This window comes from Cephus cinctus, unplaced genomic scaffold (assembly GCF_000341935.2).
Source record: "Cephus cinctus unplaced genomic scaffold, Ccin1 Ccin1_scaffold0029, whole genome shotgun sequence".
NCBI classification, from domain to species: Eukaryota; Metazoa; Arthropoda; class Insecta; order Hymenoptera; family Cephidae; genus Cephus; species Cephus cinctus.
In genome coordinates, this window is record NW_014332776.1 from 468,052 (window position 1) to 482,604 (window position 14,553).

Sequence of the window (14,553 nt, forward strand, 5' to 3'; positions counted from 1 at the left end):
AAAATAAAAACTCTTAAATCATATCTCGATGAAAAAGCGTCGAGGATCGACAAGGGTATAAAAAAAAGATAAATGAAGTCCATTTAATGCGATTTTTAATGTAAGCATTACCTCCGTAATTAATCCGACATTAATCAATGGTAATAATCATAGTGACAATCGTAGTTAATCCTGACGACAATACAATCAATCAATTCGTTCTTAAGTATCCTTTGTCGTGTAAATCAACGGCGAATATATTCAGTGATATAAACAATTAATAATAGTTACACAATTAATCATCAATTAAACGTAGTTTTTCCGTTAGCTACAGCCTCTCTACACCCTGCATGTACAATCTAAATAAGTCCTATATAATATATCTTAGAGAATCCTTAGCGCGTGTTTATATATCATCGTCCACCCGCCCGGCGGCCAATCCTGACCCTCGCTCCGACCCTGTCTATTCGTAACGTAGAATAAAATACTATTAAAAGAAAATAGTAACAAGACACACTTAAGTTGCAGCAGACGTATATCATCTTAAGACACAACAACTGCCATTCGGAAAGATCAATAGAAATTTCTGCAGTTTTGAATGATTAAAAATTTCCAAAAATAAAGTCAAAGAGAAAACTACAAGTACAACGCAAGATCTCATCAGTTTTGACTAATAACAGTATGAAATTATTGTTTCAAACTTTCGAGTTCCGTGTAACGTATATTACTGACATTTGAATTTCACAGAAATTAACCTCAAAGCGTTACAATCTACAATAATTAACGAATCATTTAGTAATAAGAAATCAATAGAAAGAACAGAGTGACGCGGATGGACAGAGGTTCAACACTCAGCTAGAATCGTACATATAATTTCGCCTAACAATAGAAAAATTCAAGCATCTATAAGCATAATTTGTCTAAATCACGTGAAAGGAAAAAAAGGGTATCGCTCTGTCAAACGAAATCCACCGTTGCACAATGGGTGCACGAATTGCCGAATAACAATGGTAATACAAATAGGAATAACGATAGAAATAATCGAATAGTAAGTATTTATCGATAAAGCTAAAACGATAGGAACACGTAGAAATCACCAGTAGAAAAAATAACATGAGAGGAATATAAGCGACAGATTTGATTATAAGTAAGAGAAATAAATTAGTCGTTACAGAATTGGCCCGACAGAACGTCGAGAGTCGGCGAGAGGCAGAATATGGCCAATTTCTTTTCTTTTACAATTAAACTAGCCCTTTCCGCACGTTATGAAAAATAATTGCGACTCTCTCGTGTTCCTCGCAATAATGTAAATCACTTGATTTTCTTTTAATCGTTCCTTTAAAATAGATACCACGGGCGATTCTGTCGACATTGTTCCTCTCCGACTTCCCTCTCCATCATAAATCCAGAACATTTCACAAATCATTATTTTTCTTCAACGTTCCGCTTTCCTCGCCACCGGGTATTACGAGGTTCGCAGACCCACGCGCCGGACGTCTTTAACAATAACTTAAGTAGTAATGATTTAATTGATATCAAAATAATAATCGTCTGCAAAATTAAGTACACATCAAGAATAAAAAGACTTTCCTCGACACGAAAGTCTGCGATTGAAACGTACGAATAACAATATAAAATTCAACGAGGCATGAAAAGGTGTACAATTTTTTTTTGTAATAAAGCTAAAATTCTTTAATTCGCTGTACTGCTGTAGCAAGTACTTTGTATTCTGTAAATATTACGCAACTGACGTCCGGCACGATACGAATACTCGTTTTACGCCAAGATACGGTCAAAAGAAGATATAGCATAGAGAAATGAAAATAAAAGGAAAGTCAATAGCGACCGAGCGTGAAATTCATGGTAGATTAGCGCTTTGTGAAAGAGTTTTGCGTTTTATGTACATAGGATAGAAAGAGATAGACGGTACATGGACAATTATTCACCATTAATAATTGCACTGTGTTATGCACCACGTAATATTAATTTTAGCCTGCCTCTCGTGATTAGGGAAAAAGTAAATTACTCTGCCGACAATAACTGAGTCTTGGAGGGAATTGCAGCTGAATTATTTTATTCGTTATCTTATACTATTATCGCCATTTTCACTTTTCTTTACAGCCGCTCGTTTGAGTCTTTGCCGAATGAATTTGTTAAAGTATCGTAAAGCAAATAAGTTCACGAGCAACCAGGTCCGAGCCACCGCAAGTTAATCGAAAGTGGAATGACTCTTGCCATGCAATCAGCATCATTTATAATACATTAATTATGAAATACCAGCTCCTCTCGAACGAAAGCAAATATACAACAAAAATAAAGAAATGCGAAATTTGAAAAGGCGGGAGTCATTTCTCTCTAAGGAATATCAATGCGGAATGACTAATGTGCTCATTTGGAACGCTCGATTATTTAATTCTAATTGATGCTTCACTCTAGTAAAAATTTTCTTTGGTAAGTCCAGGGCCTGTCTAGATCCCCACGGAGTCAGTACAGGACTAGCTAGGGCCTGGACAGGCCCTCGATTTCCATAATGGAATTTCCATTCGGGTGGTCTTCTTTATTCTGTATGGCTTTACTCCCCCTATATGAGGATCAAGTGTCAGATTAGGGCAGTCAATCTGGCATTCATACAAAAACGCAGTGATAAGGTTAAGAGTCGCCAGAATCCTCGAAGAAACGAGAGGCAAGGCAAAAACACAAGGAATCTTGTTGGGACTCGTGTAATGTATTTCTTTTTGGTTTTCTTGAATCCCAAAAGTCACTTGTCACTTACTACGGCAAGGGGGAAATAACGTAAAGAACAATTTGAAAAGTATAGGTACGCGAAATAGAAAACACTGAGAATTTGTGTCTCTAAACAGGATATACTTGCTTTTCTAGATTACCGCAAAGAAGAAATATTTATATCGAGTTGTGTGTGCTGCCTCTAAAAATCGCGGTAAAAAAATACGCGACACAATGCGCCGGCAACTGTCGTCGCACCGGCTCGGAGTAAATAATTAACTAATAAATCTAATTAGTCGACGAAGCAGCCAAGCTTATTTAAACGAGGCCAGGATGCACACTCCTTGTCTCTATTAGAAAGACAAGCAAGGAAAAAGTAGGCGATCCCTCATTCTGTTACCTCTCTGTACGTCACCCATCGTCATAACCTTTATGTTTCGAAAAAGTCGACAGCCAATCAGAGAGATACGCGTCAGAAAGAGGAAGAGCGCGAAATGCGAATTGATTACAGGATTTTCAGCGTAAATCACCGCGTAAAAAAATAAATTGACGCCACATCGGCGACAGATCGACAGGTCCTTTTTCAAAATAATTTATTATTTATCACTTTTCATATTAAATAGATAATGCATCTCTTTGACGTATTCACCTCCATTTGTTCATAATGGTGTTTACAAATGATTAATAATGCGTAGGAAATTTAATCAGACGGGGCTCGTCTCGAGGGGAGAAAAACGAGGACAAACAGAAATAAGAAAAAAAAGAAGACGAAAAAAACACTTCGAAAAGAAAGTACGAGATATCTCAGTTACGTTGAAAAGCCTGTAAACGTTGAGTTATCTTTTAAGCTTTTTGTTTGCTTTTTTTTCATCAATAATAATACAAAGGACTATCGCGCTTATAATATTCTACCGTGAGAGCCTCTGGCGTGTGTTGGATAGATATTCTATGATAAATAAATAAATCGGCTTAAATAGATGTTAATTAATTAATTATGCTTTTTTTTTAGTTATCAGCAATCCTAGACAGCCAACCGGATCGGCTCGCGCGAGTTTCATTCGAGCTCTGGATAAAAACAATGCATGAGGAAAGGCTTGAAACGCTTAAAGCTCGTTTAAGCGAGCCCTCCGCATGGAAAATAAAAAGGATCTCTACACCCTTTTTCGTCCCTGCGGCCGATCCTTTTCGACGAATCCCTTCGACTCACAGGATTGGCAGTCCTGCGATTGTCCCGTCGAGTTTTGAGTGTTCAAAATGTTTTGTCACTTTTCCCCTACTCTCAGTTTGCTGCTTAGATTTTTTTCTTTGTTTCTTTCTTTCTTTTCCCTTCGTTCAATTTTATCTCTATTATCCACACTCTCTTCTGCATCCGCAACAACATTCAAACGTGATCTCAAGAACGCGCGAAAATCATTGATCGCGTCTTTAAATATTAGCAATTGGGTCGCGCGAATGTCTTTTACATATTTTCCAAAAATTATCAAGAGATCCAAATCGCTCTCTAGTTTCGTGCTTTAATTATTATTATCGCGAGATTGCTCCTCGCAAAGCTCGTTACAATTGCAAGCGATCATTAAAAAAAAAAGAAAATCAACTATTTACAATTCGACGGGACACGCGTGGTATCGTCGTCATTGCGATCATCCTCATGATCGTATATTGCGTATGTGATTATATCAAGGGTGGCGCAAAATTCACTACACTATTCACGCTTGACCGTTTTCAGAATAACGTTTCTCACGTAGATTCAGGTAAATAGAGATTTTGCCAAAACATTTTACTGAATCCGAGATTACTCTATTTGGCCGTGTACGACCAAAGCGTTATGGGAAGAAACGTGAAAAAGAATGATCGACACTAAGTATAGTTCCTATGGTATCGCAAAATAAAGGCCGATCGCGACATGTTGACGTAGAAGATCAGAGACATTGTATACAAAATTCGTGAAAAAAAAAAACAAAAACAGACGTTTGATCTTGTTACCTTTTCGTTCAACCCAAAAAAAAGAAGAACGAATGAACGTGTCGATAGTAATTTTTATGAAAACAAACACTATTTTTCATGTACAACTTCGAAGAGGAAATAAAAGCTTATATGTACGCGCGATTTTATCGTAGACAAAAGTACTACCACGCATATGACGTTTAAATTAATTCTTACACTGTATATAATGATCTAAAAACATAGAAGTGTTTCGATTTTCACGCCACCCTATATATATATAAGAGTACAATATACATACATATATATTAGCGCTGTAAGCTTTGCTGGTCGAAACGTAAGGACAAAACGAAACCGACGGTGCTCTCGTTGCGGATATACGCGACATATTTTACGTCTTACTAGAATATATATATAATATGTCGATATATTATAATTATATTATATTATGTACCCTTACTAAAAAATACCGTGGGACTTATGTGTACTGTTTGCAGATTAATTCCACGTCCTGAATTCTCTTCTTCTCGTCGGCGCAGGTGATTTTTCGCTCGTTCTCTGTTAAACATCCATAAAAAAAAAGAAAAGAAAAGAAAAGAAATACCATAAGAACATAATATCACTTTCGTATTATTGTATAACAATTTGAATGAATCCTTTGTTCCTCGATGCAATGCCAAAAGTGTAACTGTTTGAATTTCAATACCGAGACGATGAGTATTAAGACCTTTTATATTCATGGAAGTGAAAGAGAGCGTATTCAAGTTGAGCTTTAATTAATGCGACAGTACCGTGTGAAAATGTTTTAATTGGGTTTCACGTTGCATCGAGTATTCCTTGATTAGCACATTCTTATCATTGTTTATCGCACACTAATTAGCTACGAAAAATTTCTTTGGAGTCCAGTTCTCGCATTAACACGACTTAGGTGGTAAATGACGTAAGGAGTAAATTGAGTAAATTGACGTTATTATTTACCTCGGTTTCCAGTTCGCACGATATTTGCTGCAGTGATGTGATGTTGGCCGGCTCTAATCGGTTTGGCAATCTGGGCACTAGGTCCACGACGTGCAAGGTTCTTCTGCCGCACGGCTTCCTTGATTCGATCGACTTCGTACTGGTAGCGTTTTCGATCTCTCATTGCACCTTCCTTAGCGTCCCTCAATGCCGTTTCCAAGGCCTTCACCCTCTCCATCGTCGCTCTGAGCCTCTTCTCTAATTTCGGCAACTCACAACGTAGGTCTGCATTGTCTCGTACCAGTTGCTTGTGTACCTATTGGCGAAAAATGACCGTATTTTTTAATGATTCGCGTAGTGCCAAGTTATCGAACCTTTTCACCTTGAGTGTTTCAAAACGAAAAAGAAACTAATTTTTTTTAAAGACGTTGACATGGCTAAAAGGCAAGATGTACATTTGAGGACAAAAAACTACAATGGCATAGTAAACCAACCTTCGTAAGCTGGTCTAGATTGTTCTCCAGGAATGAGATCTTCTGTTTCTGTGCGAGGGATCCACCATCATCCTCGTTGTCCTCGGCATTAACAGACTTCCTAATCCTGGCCTGAAGATCCTGAACGAATAGTTTTCGGAGATTGTGCAAAGTCTGCAATTCTTTAGCAACTGTATCCTCCAGTCCCTTGAGATCCTTTCTGGCTTGTTCGCGACGCTCGTTCATGAGGATCAATTCCTGCAACTTAACAGACTTATCGGCCTCCTCCTGCTTCAGACGTTCGTAGTCAGCCTGCATCTGCTGATGTGCCAGGGTAAATTTCTGGTTGAGATCTTTGAGCTCGCCAATGAGCTGCTGTTTCTCTGAAATTTCGTCTCTCAATGTCGCCACCTGAAATACAAATTACGTGGCCGATATAGTAAGAAGCATCGGGTCAATATTGCACCCTGCATCTTATATAAATAGTAATTGAATTTGTACTAACTTGCTTTTGATGGGCGTCACGCAACTGATCCATTTGTTCTTCAAGTGCTACTCTCATCTTGGTAGCAGCCTCCTTTTCTTCAGCCTTTTCTTTATTGGTAACAGCTTGCACTTGTTCGGCAGCTTTCAGTTTGGCGCATTCTTCATGCAGAGCATCTACATCTTCCTCGAGAGAACGTTTCCTAGCCTCTACCTCCTTCATCGACTCTGACAAAGACTGCATGCGAGCTTCGTGTTGCGAGATCAGAAGGCGGCATTCGCCAAGTTCCTTCTCGTATTCTGATACCTAAATTAAACAAAAAGAATGATTATAATTATTTTAATATTAGATACTAATGTATTGAAATATTATTATAACATACCTTCTTATTGCAGTCGGCCTGGAAGGTCTCTAATCCCTGACAACGCTGCACCAGATTCTTTACCTCGGACTTCATCTTGCTGATGTATAAACGTGCCACAGTGAATTCTTCCTCAAGCTTGCCATTGCTGTCGGGAGTGATCTGTATAACAAAATATTTGTATTCTAAGAATATGAAAATATCTTTTAGTTCATAACAGTGCCATTGATCAGCATACGATTTCGGTATAGAAAAACTGAGAATATATTTAAAGTATACCAAACAAAAATTTTTTTAATTGTCATACTCTTACCTTAATATTTTCTTCGCCACCAATCGCAACGCCAATTTCTCCCAGATCTTTGAGAAGATTCGCCAACATCTCAGCGATTCGTTTTCGCTGATGAGCAGACATATCCCTAAGTTGCTGAAGCTCGGATGCCGTGCTGTTCAATGCAGCCTGCTTGGCTAGAAGCTCTTCCGAGAGAGCTTCATGCTCCTTGTTCTTAGTCTCGACCTGAAACGATTAAGGTAATATGATAATGTTTGGTTAAAGTCAAATCAATATCCATATATATTTTGTTAGATTCTACAATCAAATAGAAAAATATATTTAAAAATAATAATTTGCTGAAAATACGTTTGCAATATTAGTATTTGAAGCAAACCCATCAGATAGCACGTGGTGGCTAATGTCAAGTCTGCTCTTGCTTTTGTTGATGTGTATATACATTGATTTTCATGGCGATAATATTGGGTTGGCATGAAAGTAATGAGGCACTCTAGAAAACTCTACACATGTCCTTTTTTAAATTAATTGTTTTTGACCATATTCTAGTATGTTGTAGAAAATTCTAGATATTTCCGCTCTATGGGTATATACAATAGAATATAGTCAAAAACCATTAATTAAAAAAAAAACATGTGTAGAGTTTTTTTAGAGTGTCTCATTACTTTCATGCCAACCCAATATATTGAATATGATATACAAATTCTTGCTATTTTTTCATTTCTACCGGGTTATTGGCCTTGGTTTGCTATAACTTTTCTCTATGTATTGAAATAGATTGTACAAAAAAGATATGAATCTCTGAAGCACTCACTTCCGGCTGTGGGAAGTGCGCAAGAGGACGTGAATCGCCAGACCTGATTCTGGCAAAAATTGGATAGGAAGTTCCAAAGCCATGAAGGCTACGATAGGCATAAAATTTATGGTCGAGAATCCCCGTTTCAAAGAGCCTGAAATATCTGTGAGAAACATTTGTCGGAGATGACAACGCCTGTATCTACACTGCAGTACAGAGATAATCATCGCACACCGTATTAAAACTCTCCGATTCAAATCATATGCGAAAGAAGTTCGGTTCGCAGCTGTACAAGCTGTCCGCAACCTTCAAGAAACGAAATAAAGGTCCAGTCACAATGTATCTAAAGAGGTGCTTCAACTATGGCCTAGACCAAAACAAGGATTAGCCACAGCAACCACAAAAGCACTTTTAAATAGTGTGGGCCATGGGCTTGAAAAACACATTGATTGTGGTGATCGTTGTAAAACCAAAAAAGATCCTCGCCTTAATTATAGAAGTTTGCCGAATGGAAATCTTTGACAGATCAGAAGCTTCAAACAGAGCTCTTTAGTAAGTGCTACAAGCAATTTGCTACTGCTGTTTCCTTCGAAAAATTTTAACGCTCCATTCATAAATGATGTTCAGTTCTTCAATACCAACTGTTGCACGAGAAAATTGCTGATATGCAAAGTACAGTGATTTTTCAAAATCTGTACTGTCGTCAAAAAGTGAAGAAGCAACGTGTTCGATTGCCTCAGGAAAGAAAAGAAGATGTTTCCTACCAGTCTGGCATGGGCTTGTATATTTGGATGGACGTTGTGGAAGGCGAGATATGTTTCACCAAAAACAATCCTGTTTTTGTCATCGACATTGTAACGACTAAGCTGCATTGGAATTGCAGTAAAATATGGCAAATATAAGTTTTATCGGTTAATGTTTCTACTACAACGAATCAATTCAAATGCTTCTGCTGTGAATGAATTTTCTATAATCGAGGGGAACTTGTGTAAGAAAGAAAACACCGTTGCCCCAACTCTTCCACGATAAACAGACAAAGAGTTTCTACAGTTTTTTGGAACTTGTAGACCAAAGGTGCTATTGATATGTTATAATGTAACATCGTAAAATTCGATACATAAAATATTATGCGTAGTTTGCTAAACCTTGACCTCTCTACAATAGTTTTCGTAGGCATGTGTATGGCGTCGTAGATACGATACCACTCCGCCAAGGCAAGATGAAGATGCAAGAAATTAAAGTAATAGACGCAGCAGATTGAGTTCTTTCGCATAAGCATAAAAAATATAGGATCAATTTTCTAGCATAATTCTAATATATTACATTTAATGGTTATTTTTACTAACAACCATTACAATGCACTGTGCAAACTCACCAAATGTATTTTCTACTGCAGTGCATGTATGCATAAGTATGTCGATACAACAAAAAGGGATTTGCATACACATAAATATATGCAGTGGACTTAAATTTATAAAAGATAGGCGTGTCCTCTTTCTTACAAGGCCAATGACCCACACTTTAAATGGATATGATTCAACGCTTGCCATAAAAAATGTATCTAATGTACAATGTACAGTGCAACTGTTCCATTCGAGAACATCCTACACTTCTTGCATGACTCATACATTTTTATGACGCTTACAAAATACCAGTAAAATTTCGACCTATCCTTACATGGTATAAATATATTGATTGTAAAGTTATTCATTTATGGTGTACGGAGTTCAATAAATAATTAGTCTTTGTTAAAGAACTGCGTACACTTTTCAAGGAAATAAATATAAGCTGTTCAAAGAAGATACAATACCAAAACAATATGTCCGGTTGTACATACCTCCTGCGATTTCTGATCGTAATTAACAGCCAGTTCCTCGAGCGCCTGCAGGACTTCCTTGACCTCCTCCTTGGCACTTTCGTTCTCCTGTTGGATGCGATTCATCTCTTGCTGAAGTTGCTCGTAATCCCGTCTGGCACATGCGATAAGCTCCTCCTGCTCCTCCATTTGCTCCTTCAGTTTCTCTACGTATTGCGAATGCTGGTTGATTTCCTCGTCCTTATCGTCCAGTTCCTGATAGAGACGCTCTCGCTCCTCTTCCAATTTCTGACGTTCTTCATTCGACAAAGAGCCTGCCATGAGGCCACCACCTGGTGTTGCTGGCATAGGACCATCGTCCAATTTACCTACAATTTGTAATTTATTTAAGTCATGAATATCGATGCAAAGAATGAATATGTATGCAGGCTGTATTTTTTTGAGGATATTGAGTGTCCATCCAAAAAAACATTTCCAACAATGCATAGACAATTTCGTCACGGATACTTATTCCAGAAAATACTTACGTTCCGTACTTTCCACAGATGCCGTGATAGGCGTGGTGACATCCGGTGCTTCAACAATGCTAAACTGTTCTTCCGGTTTGACGGTCTCGCCTTGTCGCCACCTGGAAAGCTCAGCTTCAAGCTTCTCAAGCTTACCCTTGAGTCTTGCAGCTTTTTCTTTCTCGCGTTCATAACGTCTCTTCCACTCCTCAGCAGTCAACTCCTCGTTGACGCATACAACATTCTTGATAGTCTTGGCACGTTTACCTAACGATAAACATTGGCAGATTCATATTTGAAATAAAAAATACTTGTTTACTTGATATCACTTTTTTCAATTTTTTATTCTATCTTACCAAAATCTAAGGTCGATTTCGTCTCCGATTCGTTGAAACTGGCAGGCGAACAACAAATGATGATAGTTGTTCTGGCATTACCACCAAGGGATTCCTGAAGAATCCTAGTAAGTTTTGAGTCTCGATACGGAATGTGCGTCTTATTGCCATCAGCGAGTGCAGATATCACATTACCCAAAGCTGAGAGGGATTTGTTAATATTCTTTGCTTCATCTAGGACAGTACCTTCGGCACCAGTTTTCGAAACCTTTAAGAAAAATTGCATCTGTACTATTTGCACTTGCGATTTTGAAGTAGTTAACAGTTATTGACTGATTTTAGTAAGTATCATATAGATACTTTTGATAAAACAGTTATAAATAGCAGATCTTGATACTTTCACTTCTTCGTTTATTGTAACAAAAAAAATTAAATTGTTAAGATATTAATTAAAATTTACGTAAACACAGCAGTGCTTTCCGTACAAATTGATAAATGAATGAGATAACAAAGTTATCTTTCGAACTTTTTATTAATCTATGAAAGTATTTAATATTCGATGTGATGAAAGGAACAAATACTCATGTTGAATAATTGGAGTGATAGTGAAGGTAATGGATTAAAATAAAGTCCTTTGTAAGCGTTACATATTTGAAAATTTGTACAATAGTACATTTGCGGTGAAGACATAATACAATTTTTCTTACCTTCTCCGAACCAGCAAGATCGACGAGGTAGAGTTTTCCGGAAAGTTTCTTCTGGTTCTCCAGATTTTCCTGCTTGACGTTTATTAGGAATACGGAATGAGAACGCGAGCTGTGCTCATTCATGTTCGTCACGGCGATATGACGATTCGATTTTCCTTCTTCAATCACCTCAAATACTTCTTCTGGGCTTGAAACAAAACGTTCCGTTGCTCCTTTTACAAATGGTACGCGGTTCTTATCCTCGTGGACGCTCAAGTTCACTTTCGATACTGTGAATAAAGAGAATCATGTTAATCTATAAAAAACTTGTCGCAGAAACGATGACTGGCATCTTGTTAATATGAATAAATCCATCACGAATGTAAGTCAATGAAGTTTACCATCAAGTAAATCACGAATTTTATCCATGTAGATTTCAAAGTAGGAGACTTTGATGTGAAACTCCAGATTCTCTTCCATGCCATAGATGTGGTTAAAAATGTCGTTGACGATCCTAGGGATGATACCTTGCTTACCCGTGTCGCCAATGACGCCTTCCATTGTGTGCGTCTTTCCTGGAATAATTAAGAAAACATCATGGGACAATATCACATTACAGCTTGACCAATGAGGATCAACTTTCAATAATACCATGTATATAACACGAATAATAATTATTATAGTTTCTAATATAATTGCAGACATTGTTGAAGAGATAATTGTTGTAGTAATTACTAGTGGAGTAGATGAAATGCATGGACTTCTATTATTCCATGTATATATGTGTATACAGTAATAATAAACGAAGTAAAAATAATTTTAGCAATTTTACCTGATGAAGTTTGTCCATATGCGAAAATTGTCCCGTTATAGCCTGCCAAGACGTCTGTGACAATGGACTTGGCAGCTTCATTGTATACTTTTTCTTGTGTTGCATTGGGCTTGAATACTTTATCAAAGAGATAGACTTTTCCCTAAAAAAAAAAGATAATAAAATTTGTTAATTCATTGAAAAAAACTTTCTGCGTTTCTTGTATAACTTAAATTCATTTATCATGTCCATTGACGAATGTAAAATTAATGTAAATTAATAAAGCTATTAGAATCTTAGAAAAATGAATTCGTTTTCATAACGAAATGTAAGTAATTCCCATAAGGTTAATAAATTATTATCAGAACGCGAAAATAAATCTTTGATTAATATTAGCGATGTTATCGTTATGGCGCGCCAGATAAAAGATGGCTTAATTAGCAATTAGTCAAGGTGCGCTGATCGTGGGTACACGAGAACTATTTATTGCGTTTATTACGAGTCCGGAAAGGACTTGCTAATTTGTCTAGAACGCTTTTCTATTATTAGTAAATTTAAGAGATCTTTGAGGATCCTTTGTAACACTAAACAATGCAAATTGTTACACAAAAGAATATAAGTAAAATTGGAGCATCTCATCTATCAAGGAAAAAAAGAAAGAAAGGCCATCTTTGTTTTATGAACAAAGCCTGGAGTTTATAGGAACACTAAGTGGAATCAAAGGGTTGACCCTAAAACACTGCATGAAAAATATTTCCTAGACCCTTCACTACTCATATACATTGTTAATTAATATAATCACTAGTATGCACTAGTGAGTTAATATTATTGTTATTACATTTTGCTACCCACTCCAATTATCATACTACTACAAAATGAAAAACACTGAGAAAATAGACAATAATACTCTTCATTATAGGGTTAATGTTAGAGAATTAAAGAACCTTAATTATTTGTTGAATGATAGAATAAGCAAAGTAAATACAAACCAATTTTAAAGATGCTACCTAGACTTGTATACAACATGCTCCAATGAATTCAGATATACCCACATTATTCAAAATGATCAACCCAAAATAGAATATAAACAAAAATGTGCAATATGTAGAAAATGAGAGAGATTATTGTGCTAATTTTTCTCTTCCGTATTGAACAAGCCATCGCGTTGTATTATGGCGACAGCATTTGTAAGCATGAAAACAATGCAATAGGGTAGGAGAGAGTTGGCGAGGTAAAATAGAATCTAGAAAATATTCAAAAGAGAATACGAAGTGGAGCGTAGCGAATGGGAATGGAAGTGAATCGGTCCGTGCGATTGGTTTGATGGAAATCGGTGAATATCGACGAAAATCCCCAAAAATGAAACAGGACCAATCAAGTCATAGCAAAGTCGAGGCAATAGAAAAACAATGATTAATTAGATGAGCGTGCTCCTTAATTGAAATAAAAGAATGTAACATACTCCAATGGAAATGCAATTCTCTTCGCCGCCGGACGGGAATTTGACGACGAACTTGGACCCGGCCTTCTCTTCGGAGTCGTTCAGCGGTCGGAACCTGCACACCACTTTGATGCTGTCTTCGGCAGCAATCTCACGCTCTCGTGGAGTCTCCATGGCTGTATACGATTGGGAAAAACCTGCGATAAAAGGGACACACGACGATTTCAGCAAAGAAGGCACGGCATGAAAGCCCTGTCAGCCGAACGTCAAAATGGCGACGGTCCTTGCTGCCACAAAAGGTGTCGGAATGATTTGGGATGACTGATGCTCCGAAAGCGTGGTCAAATCCTTTTTTCACGACACTATCTGTTCTTCTCAATTGAAGCTAATAGTACAGACATAATTCTATCCACTCACGACACGAAAGGAAAAGTTTCGATGTGAATTCACGGAGAAAAAGTGCGAGACGGCGGCTGTCAGCCGAACGTCAAAATGGCGCCGACAATGGCTGTCGATTATGCGCGTAGGACAGGTGTCGCCACAGCCAGTGCGGATGTAGGATGATTCAACCTCGTGAGACGATCACTTTACAATACTATCTACTTTTATTGATAGTGCACACTGACTCGAGCATAGTTTTTATAGCTTGTTCGATCAAGAAAATTTGCTAGAATAATCGAGAAATTCAATAGAACTAGGCTACCACAGATAGAAGTCAAAATGGCGATACTCCGTTCTATCTCGAAACGTTCCGTTACAGTAGTTCCCCGGTAACGTTAGAAAATTTGTCTCTCACGAGGCACTAGCTGCCTTTACGTATCGTGAACGCCCGGCCGAACATAATCGCGGCGCACGCAATGACTCCGTCCTCACGAGGATTGCAAAAAAATCGGAGCACAACGCTGCACCTAAGACAATTTCGTCGGCCAGCCGACGACCAACTTCTATCGTTTT

The 14,553-nt window shown here is 37.6% G+C and overlaps 1 protein-coding gene across 2 annotated transcripts; it reads right to left on the reverse strand.

The window, feature by feature from the left end:
• Positions 1 to 78: 78 nt before the first annotated feature.
• On the reverse strand, positions 79 to 14,553 carry LOC107267515 (kinesin heavy chain). Of its 2 annotated transcripts, none has more exons than XM_025084921.1 (13): positions 13,621 to 14,553; positions 12,180 to 12,321; positions 11,749 to 11,922; positions 11,369 to 11,637; positions 10,683 to 10,929; positions 10,348 to 10,593; positions 9,842 to 10,188; positions 7,233 to 7,436; positions 6,941 to 7,081; positions 6,580 to 6,864; positions 6,096 to 6,485; positions 5,623 to 5,917; positions 79 to 5,202 (listed from the first exon to the last, which is right to left on the reverse strand). In XM_025084921.1, exons 1-13 carry the CDS (start codon positions 13,771 to 13,773, stop codon positions 5,123 to 5,125), a joined length of 2,973 nt encoding a protein of 990 aa, XP_024940689.1. In that variant the 5' UTR covers positions 13,774 to 14,553; the 3' UTR covers positions 79 to 5,122. The 2 variants fall into 2 exon arrangements, with proteins under 2 accessions (XP_024940689.1, XP_015594838.1); XM_015739352.2 differs by having other exon boundaries at positions 5,083 to 5,213.

Excerpts from the sequence above, each read along its gene's own strand:
- LOC107267515 (XM_025084921.1), bottom strand. The coding sequence starts at position 13,773 with ATGGAGACTCCACGAGAGCGTGAGATTGCTGCCGAAGACAGCATCAAA. Across the intron at positions 10,189-10,347 it reads ATCTGTGGAAAGTACGGAAC|GTAAATTGGACGATGGTCCT; the intron begins GTAAGTATTTTC and ends TACAAATTGTAG. Across the intron at positions 7,082-7,232 it reads GTGGCGAAGAAAATATTAAG|ATCACTCCCGACAGCAATGG; the intron begins GTAAGAGTATGA and ends TTTGTTATACAG.